The sequence below is a fragment of the Typopeltis vanoorti genome, chromosome 9, assembly GCF_054136105.1.
Source record: "Typopeltis vanoorti isolate ZY-2024b chromosome 9, IOZ_Tvanoo_1.0, whole genome shotgun sequence".
Taxonomy (NCBI): Eukaryota; Metazoa; Arthropoda; class Arachnida; order Uropygi; family Thelyphonidae; genus Typopeltis; species Typopeltis vanoorti.
This window is the reverse complement of record NC_143557.1, coordinates 51,122,446-51,136,568: the sequence shown is the minus strand read 5'-3', so window position 1 is coordinate 51,136,568 and position 14,123 is coordinate 51,122,446. Positions and strand designations below refer to the sequence as shown.

Here is a 14,123-nt window from a genome sequence, read left to right as displayed (position 1 = left end):
ATTAAATTTGTTTGCCAATTGTTTGAGGGATTTGGGGTCGCAAGCAAAGCTGTGTTTTATTGTTTCTGAGGCAGTGGTTCTGTGTATATTGTCCATCATTTCATTAATCAGGTGCCAGGTTTCCTTTATGTCATTCTGAGCTGTTGTTAATTTGTTGCTGTAATAGTTTCTTTTTGCCGTTCTTATCTGTGTTGTTAGGAGATAATAATAATAATAATAATAATAATAATAATAATAATAATAATAATAATAATAATAATAATATGTTTTGGGTTTAACAATATTTTTTCTTCATCAGGATGTTACGTTGACTTTTGGTTTCTAAATTAAAGAATAATGGCAGTGCTTTGCACATCAATGATGTACCTCCTCTTAGGAGGAAGTAAGGATAATTGGGGAAAAAAAAGTCATGAGGTCATGACACAAGTCGCAATTGTTGTTGTTTAGAAATTTTCAGTTTTTTCATATTACAAACGTAGAAATTTAAACGCAGGTTGGAAGATTTTATGAATCATTACAAGGATTTTAAAACTGCACAAACAATTACTGTTTCAAATGATAAAATTCTAATCCCTTCGACTTAATTGGTATCTGTTCCAGAACTTGTATATTTTATATCATGTTATTTTTCTGACAATATTAATATTTACATCGAGCTTCTTATACATATAATAATTTGATTATTAGGATTCGGTATGGTAATTTAAACATATCTGAAAAATGCAATTCACATAGTGCGTATCATTGGTTTATGTGTCGTTGCTAATAGATAGTCTCAATTTAGGAATACTGCATGGTATCATTAATAATGTATATTTACCATTTTTTCTTCATTGATATCAATAAGATCCATAATATCCATGGATATAAAAACATGTGCCGGTCCTTCTGAAAAGTATTTAATCATAATTAATACAGTTGGTGTGGATGGTTGATATTAATAAATATTAATGGTACTCTTACAACAACCAACAACAATAATAATGTTGTAATAGTGGTAATATTGATACATCTGTATATTGGATTATAAAAATATTCGTGTATTTCCAGTACAAAAATTTTAATTTCAATTAAAAACATCGATAACATAAAAAGGTGATAATAAATACATATTTTAAATAACGTGGTAATGCAGAAAGTGCTATGGGGAACATCAGGTTGCAGCTGTAAGTGCAAAAATTAAAATTTCTTCATTCTTTTCTTTCTCCCCACCCCTAAACATGCCTGTGTGTACTATATCGCATACAGTTTCATGCACTAAACTAATACTCCTTGATGACCTTCACTTGCAAGCAGGCGGGCATGCGTGACTGTTCGTCTGCTCTGCGTGTAGCATACCTTTGGTTGATGGAGGTTCATGTTTATCGTAGTCATCGGGAAACACATGTTTAGCTTTCAAGTTAATGACTGAGGAACTGAAAAGACAAAATCAATAAACAAATCAAGTACTAATGATCGTATAACTCATATAATTTTTTTTAAAAAAATCTTCAATTATGATACCAGATCCTAAAGTTTAATTATATTGAAATAGGTCAATTTAAACTGTGAGCGTTAATAGCAGTAAAGACCCTCTCTCTCTCTCAATATTTTCTGCGCTTCTGATTAGTTATTATTTTTTCTTTTTTGTTTTTGAAAATTGAATGTCTTCATTTGTTTTTTTTATTAATGTGAGTTTAGTGAATTATGTATGAAATCTGTGGCATATCCAGTTAGTGGTGGCAGTTCGAAGTCTTTACGGACGTACCGACGTTAGTGATGTGAGTCATATGAAGCGGAACACAGAAGAGACGAACCACTTATAGCAGTGGAAGTGCAATGAAAACAATCCAGGCAAGCAGGTGTAACCGGTCTGCTTGTCATTTGATCTAAGCCTAGGATATTGCCCATTGAATTATTTTGTATATAAATTCTGAGGATGGATGTCATTGTAGATGGGGTTGTAAAGGTTCATTTTCCTATTTGCCTTTTATCCTATTATTTAAAATTCTTCATCTGGTAACTTATTTCATCTCGCAGCCAGTTATCATGAAACTAGGATAGGTAAAAGGGGATGAAGGGATGTTAAAATGTTCGGCTCTGCCAAGATAATTTCCTATTGTTAATTGCTCTGAAGTCACGTGTCTATTCCAGGATAGCAAGCCCTCCAACAAATAACTTTACTGCACAGTTAAACAAAATAAATAAATAAAAATACTTGAAACTGACACACTCATTATTAACAGGCTCTTTATTCTAAGAGAACCTATGCTCTATTTTTTTGCCACCGAGGAGCTTTATATAACACTATTTTACTTTGTAGTGACCTACAAAGAAATGTACAGTGTGGAGGAGGTCATGAAAGCAAAGATTCATTGAAGTAGCATATTTAAATCGACTGGAGGTAAATATTAATATAAATTAGCCACGCTAATTGGATAATGGAGTGGTCAATTCCTTTAAGCTCTGCTAATTGATGTTAATAATTATCTGATATGTAGTATAATAGACTGAATATTGACTGAGAAGGAAAGCGCTTTAAAGTCTTTGTACTTTTTCCAAACGAAATGTTTTAGTGCTCTTTCCATGATTTGCCGATGAAGAAGGAAATTTCAGAAACTGAACTTCCTATTTGCTGACCTAGCAGGTATGGTAGATGTTTTTCATTACGCTGTGTAAATCCATCATATTATTTATTGGATGCCGCCGAAGTTGTTCCAAACGTATCATGTTTGGTTTCTACCGCAGGGCTCCATAACTGTCTAGCCGTTAGCCCGCTCATGGTACTAAATAAAGTTAGTTCCACACACGAAAAGTTGTAACCTTTCGTGATTGAATTCGACATCAAAAATACAGAGGAAATTCTATAATTTTGTTCGAAAATACCGACTTCCCTTTCTCTTATGTCTGGGATGTATTTATTTTTCAGAGTTATAAGTGGCTTCACCATCTTTGTACATGACATTTGTGCGTGATGACAAATATACAAACCGTCGAAAAACAGAAAGTATAATAATAGTTGTACGTATATAGGATATCGATTTTATTACAGGAAACAGATTTCTGTTCTTGAAAACATGTAATATTTAGTTTCATGTAACCCTATTGTATAACTAAAAAAAAATAACAGAAATGTTATCCTGTTCCATTTTATTAAAGAAATTATGATTTGAATCGTAAGCTTGTAAACACGCGATGTTGTTTTCAAATATTTCATAGAAGCTACTTGTCGTGATATACTATGATGTATGAAAAAGAAAATGTATCATGACCCACTGAAATTAGATGATGACGCATTTTATCTTCTAAATACAGAACATATTGTAACTGCATTGCTTAGATCGAGCGAAATTTTAATTCGCAGAAAAACATGGTAGTTGCATCTCGAGTCTAAATAAAGTCTATTCAGACATGTCCCGACTCAGATAAAATGGATGCCTCTAACCAAGAATTTTGAAATATTATAAACTTACATTTTTATATTCTTTTATAATGAAATCATATTTTATGTTTTATATCTGCCAGCGTCAACGTTTTCTCCTCTGAACAAAAATGAGATAATGAACAACAAACAGCACCTCAGTTCCAAATGTTGAAGCCATTTTTACCATTTTTTTATATGTGCTTTTCATAATACGCTACCTTATTCTTTTTTTTTTCCTCATCATGTGACGAAACCCGCTGAAACTATGCCCTAACAAGTATCCTTAGATTTCTGTGCTTTCTTCTGTCCGGCTTGCCTTTTTGCAGGGAGGAAATTCTTTGCTAAGTCACTTTCAGCTGAGAAACCCTTATGAAGTTTCCTCGTCTCCAAATCTAAGTTTTTGAACCACATAGCACCGTTGTTATCTGCTAAGCTATTTAGACTCTTTGATAGTAAAATATAATAGTGTGTTGTATTAGCATGGTAACACACATCCACCCCCCCACACACACACACGCACACACAGACTATATACATATATAGAATAGATATATAGATCAACTTCACATATGAGAGATCGCAAAAACTTATAACGCAACTGTGTGGGTGGGCGGGTGGGTGAGTGTAAGTAAGTGATTGAGTGAAATCACGGACGCAATTCATTGCTGGACTAACAGCGCAATCTGGAGTGACCGAGCGCGGTTAGATAACGCTCGACGTACCGGCGCAAGCATCACAGAGACAGCCATCCTGATGAGAAGCTCACGCAAAACATGTCTAACGTGCTCCGAAAATTCCACAATCAGGCAAGGACGACAGTTCTGTGGTTGGCGAAAGCTTTTTGATGTCAGAAGCTGATAGATGGTAAGTTACAGTCTAATAGACCAGCCATTTAGTCAGATGACAGCTTACTATAGCAGTTATTTACAAATAAATGTACACTGTGTCGGGTACGTTAGCAGCACGTGATCTCAAGATCTTTCAACTAAACTAAGTAGTTACGGATTCAAGGGAACATCAACACTGCCAGCGTTCCTGGATAGTGACATAGCCGGATTTATATTTGGCTCCATCAGGCACTATTCATATTCGGTGCACTTCTTTTCTCTCTCCCTATTTGGAAATACAACAATAATAATAATAATAATAATAATAATAATAATAATAATAATAATAATATGCGCTAAAATTATCTTAAACAAAATTTGTTTATTTCAGTGGCTATTGTATATTTATCATAAATTAGAATTCTACATTTTAAAAACATTTACAGTTATTAAGCTAAATTAAAATTATTACATTAACATATTAAAAGTATACATTATTTAAAAGAAAATATAATATAACGTAACCGGTTATCTATACTGCAAGTGTCGGCTGAATGTCACGGATACGTGGAGATTTTTTTTTTCCGATTAGGTGCATTACCTAATGCCCACAGTTAATCAAGTAGGGGGAGCTACTTTCGTTAATATAATACGCTACATCACAAGGTTTGTGCCTATTTGTTAATAGGTACAAACTATTAACAAATAGCCCTATTAGCATGCACCATACTTTATTGGTCATCACGGTCACCGGTTCTCAGCTTAATTCAGCAAGATTGACATGATGTTAAACGAGCTGTTCGCAAAAGAAATCATTTGGTCTATTCTGAGGTGGTTGTAGAATTGATCGTGTCTACATTTCACCAGTTCCCCCTCCCCCCATGAACTCCCTTGGCACTGAAGTCTATGTTCCAATAAGTCTGCGAACTTAAAGGATGGAGAAGGTGTTTGTTGATATGTGTCATGTTATGTAGCAGTTGAAAAAGTGTTAGTTGTTGAGCATATAAAGAAGATGATACTCAACTCATCTGAAGAGGAGCAGATAATTTGTTCCCTCCGAATTCGCTAGGCTTGATACCACACCCTGATAATTTGTGAAGCCTGCTGAAGACACGCGTGTATCAGTTGAACAATGTCATAATGCAACGACGGTACACGCGTGTCTTCAGTAGGCTTCACAAATTATCAGGGTGTGGTATCAGGCCTTCAATTAGGAGGGAACAAATCATCTGTTCCTCTTGAGATGAGTGGAGCATTATCTTCTTTATGTTCTCAACAACTAACACTTTCTCAACAGATACATATCAACAAACACCTCCATAATTTAAGTTCACAGACTTATTGGAACATAGATTACTAGTATGGGTCCCACTTTGAACCAGATCAAGATCAAGATAAGATAAGGAATCGTGACGTGATTGGTTGTTCATTTGATGACGTCATTCTGGGTGTGACGTCATGAGATTGAAATGTTAGGAATTTCCCTAGGGGTATATGTGTCAGTGACGTGAGTTCTTGTGTTTTGGTTCGCGTATGGAATTATGGGTGACGGTAGAGATAAGGATTCATGTTGTCATTGGTGGGACACTTTGAACGAGATCAAGATAAGATAAGGATCGTGACGTAAATGTTTGTTGTTATCAGATGAAAATAAGTGACATCATTTGTTAGTTGTAAATAAGTGACGTCAGTTGTTAGTTGTAAATAAGTGACGTTATTGTTTTGAATGGAAACAAAGATATATTAGTGGATAAGGAATCGTGTCGTGATTGGTGGGACACGATTCCTTATCTTTCTTTAACCTTATATTCCTTATATTTCTTTAACCAGATCAAGATCAAGATAAGATAAAAAATTGTGACGTGGATGTGTGTGTTGTTATAGAGTTTGGAATGTTTGGAATTTCACTGGGGCCCCTTGTCTGTCAGGGACATCACGTGGTGTGTTTGGTTCGCATATAGGATTGTCGGTATATTTTTAGAGAAAAGAATCGTGACGTTTGTGTTTGGGAAATTTCTGGGGAACATATGTCTCTCTGTGATATCACATGGTGTTTTGGTTTGGCTATGGAATTGTGGGCAATCTTTTTGAGATAAGATATCTTGGAATTTTCCCAGGGTGACACACATCCATCATTGTCGTCATGTTTTGTCATTGGTTGTCTATAGATGGGAGTACTAATTTTCCAATACATTTTGGGGTATTTCTTTCCTGTTAAAGGGTGGGAATTAGAGTAGAGCAGAGTCTAGTGGCGGCCGTGTTTCGAGCTTCTCTGAATAATTTAATTATATGCTGATGTCACTCAAACATACACTTTTTTTTTCTTCTATAGATTGCTGTACTATTTTTTCAATTACATTTTGGGGTATTTCTTTCCTGTTAAAGGGTGGGAATTCTTAGAGTAGATTCGTGATGGCGGCTGTGTTTAGGCTTTTCTGAATAATTTAATTATATGCTGGTGTCTCTCAAACATACAATTTTTTTTGCTCTGAAGTTTTCATTATCAGTTGGAGGTGACATTACTAAAAGATTATTGGCAAATGACAACCTCTTTTTCTAATTAACGTTATCCTGTTTACAAATGTTTGGGTAATGTATTTTTTTTAGTTTACATGAAGATAAAAACCAAACGGTATTTTAAAAATAAACGGAGACTTAGAAGGTTACAATAACTTTTTTTGTATGTAGTCTAGAAATTCTAATGATAATTTAAATTTACTTACAATTTTCCAGAATGATTCTTCTTAATGCAAATAGGTATTCCAAAATAGTTGAATTTTTATCCACAACACACAAAAACACAATCTTGAAAGAACGAAATTTCTGTGATAACCTGAAAAGCTATTTTTTCCTTGACTTTTGTTCCTTAGATTTTCTGTCCGTTTGGTACACTGTTAATTCCTTAGCATTGGGTCATACGATGTTTCTGATGTGACTATATGTTTTTTGCATTCACATGATTCGTTCATTGTGACATACATACCCTAAGTCATGTGTTTTTCATGAGTAATATCCGGCAGCGAGTGGTAACTTCAAATCGCGGTATTCACCTTTTTCACGACTCATATTCTCCCTTCGATGTTTTGCGCGGTTTTATCAGTTTGGGGAAGTACGACTGTTTTTCTATTGTAAAATTCTTATGACACATATCCTAAAATTATTCATTTCTGATTAAGGATTTTATACAGTTATTGGTTTCAAGTAGATGGCTTGTTTGTGTGTTTATATTTTGTGTAGCTAGTAAACTGGAATTTATTTCAAACGAATATTAGCTCTGTAATATATATACTTTGTTAATTTCTATGTTACCTTTTATTTGACTGTAATATTATTAATAAAGTGTATTTACTGAATCTAACATACAGAAATTAAATAAAGTGAAAAAGACAGTTTTTTTTTATTCTTATTCTTCTGATTTCACATTTGTGCTGATGTCCATAGTGTATGATTTCCCACTGGTGCTTGATTTTTCTCCATGTGACATTTCAAAATGCAAATATTGTTTTCATCATTTGGTATCATTTAAAGGAAGAACGGGTCTGTCTATTAAGTTCGTTGATGTTTTTTTTTTATTTTCACTTCTATATTATATATCAATAGATAGCATTAGACAATTTCTAAAATAAGCAATACATGGATATCAGTTTTCAATACTTTTTTCCTGTAGCTGCGGACTGAACAAGATGGAATACTTTTTATTTAATAATAAAACTTTCCAAACAAAATATTTTAAACTTTAAGAAAACAGAAAGGTTTTTTTTTTCCTTTTAAGTTTAAGAAAACAGAACACTGTGTGCTGGTATCACCATTAACAGTGAGCAACGTTGTTATCTTATAATTGCAAATACAGTAAACCATCGATTTTACGAACTTCGGATTTAACGGACAAAATTTCCGGTCCGTACGTCACATGTGAAAACATCCCGTTAGTTTTAAAATGCTTTTAACCAAGATTTGCTTATAATTAAATTAACTGGCTATTTTTTGTTATTAATTTCCTGTTAGTTTTAACAAATTTTGGCGAATAGGCCATCATATGTTAGAAAAACACGGAATATTAGCCGACATAAATGAGTCAGCCAAATGTTAAATTATCAGTGATTAGATCTCATCTCGACGATCTAATAACATTTATTGGCAATTTATCAGATAACGAAATTCGGCTTTATTACACACATTTTCGTAATTTTAGGGAATTAATTATAAAAAAAGAGTAGAATTCAAAAGTTCAAAAAAAAAAAAAAAGCAGGATTACCTAAACCAAGCGCCTCAACATCGAACATTTACTTCACGCCAGAACGGAAGTGTCTGGATATATCATCATCCGAAGACGAATAAATAGGAAAAATATTTTGTGTTTTTATAAAATTTAAATTTTGTTTTGTTTTTAAGAACATTGTTTATTTAAATATAATTAAAGCTTATTTTCGGAAAATGTTTGTTTATTTATTTCGACATAGATCGCAGACTTGTTTTTTAAAGTCTCAAAACCACGGTGAGGTAATAAGCAATAATACAGATAGAAAACGTCTGTGAAATTAAACTTTTCATAGATACGGTACTTAATTTTAATTACATAAAAGTTTCTACATAAGTGAAAAACATGTAAATTAGCTCATATGTCAAATTTTTAACAAACGCATTCGGGAAATCTTTATTATATAATGGACTTGCGGATTTTACGGACACCCTGTTTCACGAATTAGTCCGTTATATCGAGATTTTACTGTAATTATGTTGTCCTATTCTTTGGTGGTAGATATGAATATAATAAATATATGATGAATACAATAAAATTTAAGAACAGAACTAATCTTCCAGCTTAGAGAATCTTGTAACAATATAAGACTGCAATCGATTGTGAACAGATTTGTTTGAACCAGAATGTTCAAATAATAAGTGTGGAAATAAGCGTCATATAAAGAGCCATTCTAGTAACAGAAATAAATGTAAGAAATTATATTTTACAAAAAAACGAATATCGTGTTTACAGTTTTTTTTTTTATTCTTATTATTTCAGTTTTCCTTCTTCGAATGGTTCCCATAAAAGGAGAATCGTTCGAACTGTTGACATATTGGGACATATTTAAAATGGGGGAGTACATTTTTGGTGTAACTAGTAGGTTTTGCATAATTTGTCGAGCTGTCCCACTCTCACTGGAAATATCAAATAATGTTTTTACAACGTAATTTATTTGGTTATGTACTTGTTTGCTCTGTTTATTTCATTATTTATCTTTTTACTGGTTTCTTTACGTTTCATTGTTACTTGTTTATTTATTTTATTTGTTTGTAGCATTGAATGTAGCATTCCATTATAGGTGTGTGTGTGTGTGTGTGTGGCAATTATAGAACTATCAGTTTAATCAGTCATTCAAGCAGAATATGCTAAAAATCTTACTCTCTGGGATTGAGAGGGAAATAGAAAGTACACTTTCAGAGAACCAAGCAGTATTCCGTAAACACAATGAGTACAATAGATCATTTATTTACAATACATCTCTTTGAAGAAAAATATAGTGGATATAATAAAATACTATGTCACAATTTTATACATATTTATACGATTCAGCATGGCAAGAGACGTTGTGTCGAATACTGAACCAGTATGGAATACATAATAAAAGAGTATGCCTAATTAAATCTCTTTACCGTTCCTCAGAAATGTTAACAGAAATCAATGACAACTAGAGCAAGCCTTTAAAAATGGAAATAGGTGTGCCTAAAAGCTGCATACGTTTGCCGTTAACCTTTATTTGGAATATATATAATAAAAGTTAGCTTTGGAAAACAGTGTTATTGGAATTCCAGTTGGTATCAAAAAAAAAAAAAAAAAATCGATAATCTCAGATTCGCCAATGACATTGACTTAATAGCAGAGAATGAAAATCCGTTAAAAAATTAACAGAGCTTCTAAGGCATTTAGTGATTATGGATTAAAGATCAGCATTCACAAATCAAAAACAATAAGAAAATTTCACTTAACGGTGAAAAATTGAAAGAAGTAAAAAGATTCACCTATTTGAGAAGTGTACAACATAGAGATAACCGGTCTAAACATGTCTAGACCGGCTAGGTATCGATGAGCTAGAGTCTTGTAGTCAGCTGTATTTTCCAAAGTGGCTGTTACCTCTGAAGAGCAACAGTTGCTTTAGCAATGCGTGTTTTAATGCAACTGTTGCCCTTCAGAGGTAACAGCCCACTTTGGAAAATACAGCTGACTACAAGACTCTAGCTCATCGATACCTTTGTTAACTCTGTCTTGCTTTAGGAATGTGAGAGTTGGTCCGTGCTGAAGGCAAATGCAAAAAGACTATTGGCCTTCGAGATGAAGTGCCACAGAAAACTTTTCAAGATACCATATACTGCACTCGTAAGAAATGACGAGGTTAGAAGGAAAATTCGCCCTATTTCCAGAACCCAAGAAAACATCATCACTGAAACAGGTAGGAAACAGATCCAGTAGCTGGGCTACATAAGTAGTCAGATAGCTTACCTAAAATAGCACTAGAGAGCTTCACTTATGGTAAAAAGAAAACACCGGGGGCGATCTAGAATCACCTCGATAGATAATATTAGAAAATGAACATAGTCTATGTAGACCGTTGGAGCACTATAAAGGTGCCAGTCCTAACATTTTCTGTCTTGCAATTTTTTCTGGGATTATATGCATGGCATGACTCTGCACCTAAATGTCAGAATTTGAATTAATGACGCTGTGTACATTTGGTGCGCCAGCTACTCTTTGTTAATTACTTAAGTCCTGCATGAGCGACTTTCCATTTACTTGGTCAGCATACTTACCAGAGTGCTACACATTCTGTGAAATGTTAATAGTAAGAGTATTGAACCTCTAACTATGCAAAAAACGATCACATTCGTTATTAAAGTGTGCAGTTCAGGGTCTTACGGTATCGACTAAAATTTTTTCGTGATCCCAGTATATTAGGATGAAATCATTTCAACCAAGCACTTACTTCTATTTACATCTGAATAATGATCTGAATAAATATAATTTATAGCTATAAATTATATTTCTATTCATACATCTGGATATGCATAATAACGATAATTCATGGGTGAGGAAAAGTATATCCAGTTGCCTCTTTGCAACAGACTTATGAGATCAACAAAATCTTTCGTAGCTTAATAATGACTCTAACCTGTTCAGCGGAAGGCTGATTTTACAGTGATCTTCAGATTAAAACTGTTTTTTTGTAACTGAAATTAGTTTATCAGATTGTAATGTATGTTGAGGTACTGAATCCAAATATGCAAACCAAAAAATTCATTATGTTAAGATTTTTTGAAAGATCGAAAAATCTTTTAGGTTTTTGGAATATTTTTCATGAATTAGCAATAATGATAAAAGTTTAAATATTATCTCTTAATTGTCCATTTGTAGTTACTATTATGGCTCTCCAGGATTGTAGCAGTCGTTTGAAAATGAATGAAGAACAAAATGGATTGAATGTGTTTAAATATGTCTCTCATCAAGGAATGCAAATACCACCGTAGTTGTTTTTGTATTCAAATCAGTCTGTGAATATTTTCGCTTGCACTCAAACTTACTGTAATCTCTCGTTTCTTTAATTAATTATTATTTACACCATACACAATATAAGAACCTACAGCAGATTAGTGTGGTGTGTGAGAGGCACAGGAAAGGATTGGAAAAAAAAATCTATTTGACATGTTTCTTGGAGAGCTCTAAGTTGTTGGGAAACACACTTCATTCCACTTATACTGTATCTGTCCTCCGTACAGAGGTAAGTGGAATAAATGCGGAAGAGGAGAAGCAGATTCAATTTGTTTGCAGTTGTAATGAAAATGGGTCGTTGGATAGCTGCTGCTCTTGTTTAAACAGGCCAAAAAGATATCTGAGGAGAATGATGTTTGCCAGCTCAATGGAGCAATGACCATGGAAATATATGTATAAGAGACATAAAGCTGAACGATGCATCTGCAAGATAGAGGTTGAAGTGAGCCTCTGAGTGAAGGATCATCTATGAGACGAATTTCTCACCTCTGAACAGCGTCAAGAATTGCTGACCAAAGTTTTAGCACTAAATGTATGAACAGTATTCTAAGGATGGGCAGATTTGGGATTTGTATAGGTTAGTAGCTGGGTAGGTGTAAACTAACATCTTAGCGGAAAAATAATACTTATTTAAATTAAGGGGATATTAAATCCCACATTGTTTTAAAACCGAATAAGAAACTCACAGATTGGAATCAGAGAGTTAAACGCCGAATATAGTATAATATTCGGCATGAAAATAAAGGCTGAAATCGGCGGGGGGCTCCGAGAGGCTCTGCTTGGGAATAGGTTTTTGCCTGTCTCTGAGTGGGGCCGCCGCTGAGATTATGGCTCTGCTTGGTCGTGGGGTGAGCCTTCCACTGGGTAGAGCCAATGCTGAGAAGTTCTTCCCAGTGACGGGGTGAGTCTGTCATTGAGTGAAACAACGCAGAGTTGGACGATCTTTCAGGATCGTCTTATTTTTAGAGCTCGTTTCACTTTTACATTCAATAAAGGTTGAAACCGGTCTGGGTAGTTACCTCCCACCATAATGTAATAACAGCATACATTTCCTAGGAAATGTGTTTTACATTATGGAAAATACCAAATGGAAAGTTGCCAAAAGCAAAATTTCTGAATATCCTACAATAGACAGCTCTTGAAGTATAACTTAAAGGAGACCGAAGACGTTTATCTAGGACATTATGACATAGACTTAGGAGAACAGGGACGACTGTAATTGTGTAGTAATCGAAGGGTGTCTATGCATCTTCCCTTTTTTAGAATGAACACCGTTCTTGAGTGGCGATGACATGATAGTATAAATCTGGTAAACAGAAATAAATCAATTCGATCTTGCAAGAAATAGGGACCTTCAGGAACCCAGCAGCAGTAAGACTTTATTTCATCAAAAGAAGGTGGACAGAAAAGTTGTACTTCTGTAATAGATGTGGGTTGAAGAAAGAAGTGGATAACACAGCATTCTAAAAGCGGATGGAGATGTTCCATCCAATATAGTTTATTAGCATTAGTATCCTGAGTGGAATAAGGGTTAGATAACATGGAAAATGCTTTACAGACTGAACATGTAACTTTTTTTAGCCAAATCAGGGATCTAGTAAGCGAGGTGGTTAGGTTGTCTCATACGTGTTAATGAATATTCATCCATTTCCTTAAAGCATTCACAAATCCATGTTCATAGTCGAATTCGAAATCCTGGTTGGAGAGTGGGTACCTATCCACTCGTCCAATCAAGCCAGTACGATTCTGGAATTTTTTTCTCTGTATTCATTTTACAAAATACAGGTAAAAAAATTAATATTTGTAGTATTTGTCGTTGAACAATAATTGGCTAGGCTTGTGTTGTGTAATACTTGTAACAAAGAAGCCCTCCGCAAAAAAAAAAAAAAAAAAAAGTTCCATTTTAAAATTTCGTTTCTTGAAATGGATAGAATCCACCTGTTGTAATTCTTCTTACAAACTTCTTATTGATCAGTTATATTAAGGAGTCTGAAAGAGTCTGAATGGCATTTTGGTATACTTGAAAAAAAAAAAAAAAGACATTTCAGATTAGGATGTAGCTTCCTGTTTTGTTTTCTCCCCCCCCCCCCATTCACTCTTGAACCCCTGAATCAGCTTTTGATCATAATTTATCACCACAGGCCGTTACATCATATTTTCCCATCAATATCTCTCTCTTTCTCCAGTAAAACCATCGTGTCTTTTAGTCGGTGTGTTGCTTGGTTGTGTGCCCTGGTTGACAGTGGAGATAACGTAATCCTTGGAATACGCTATCCCGTGGATATTGTATAACCAACAGGCAGTTGGTTATTATTATTATTATTATAGTAGTCAGAAACTCATCGCGGGAGAC

The 14,123-nt window shown here is 34.1% G+C and overlaps 1 protein-coding gene across 1 annotated transcript in view; it reads right to left on the bottom strand.

The window, feature by feature from the left end:
• The window catches only part of LOC150103035 (glycine receptor subunit alpha-3-like), a 61,261-nt gene that overhangs the window by 32,209 nt on the left and 14,929 nt on the right, over positions 1-14,123 (bottom strand). Inside the window, exons 2-3 of the mRNA XM_090398057.1 lie at positions 1,339-1,415; positions 821-888 (exon numbers count right to left, since the gene is read on the bottom strand). Of these exons, the coding sequence (XP_090254183.1) occupies positions 821-888; positions 1,339-1,415 (145 nt within the window). The remainder of the gene's footprint in view (positions 1-820; positions 889-1,338; positions 1,416-14,123) is intronic.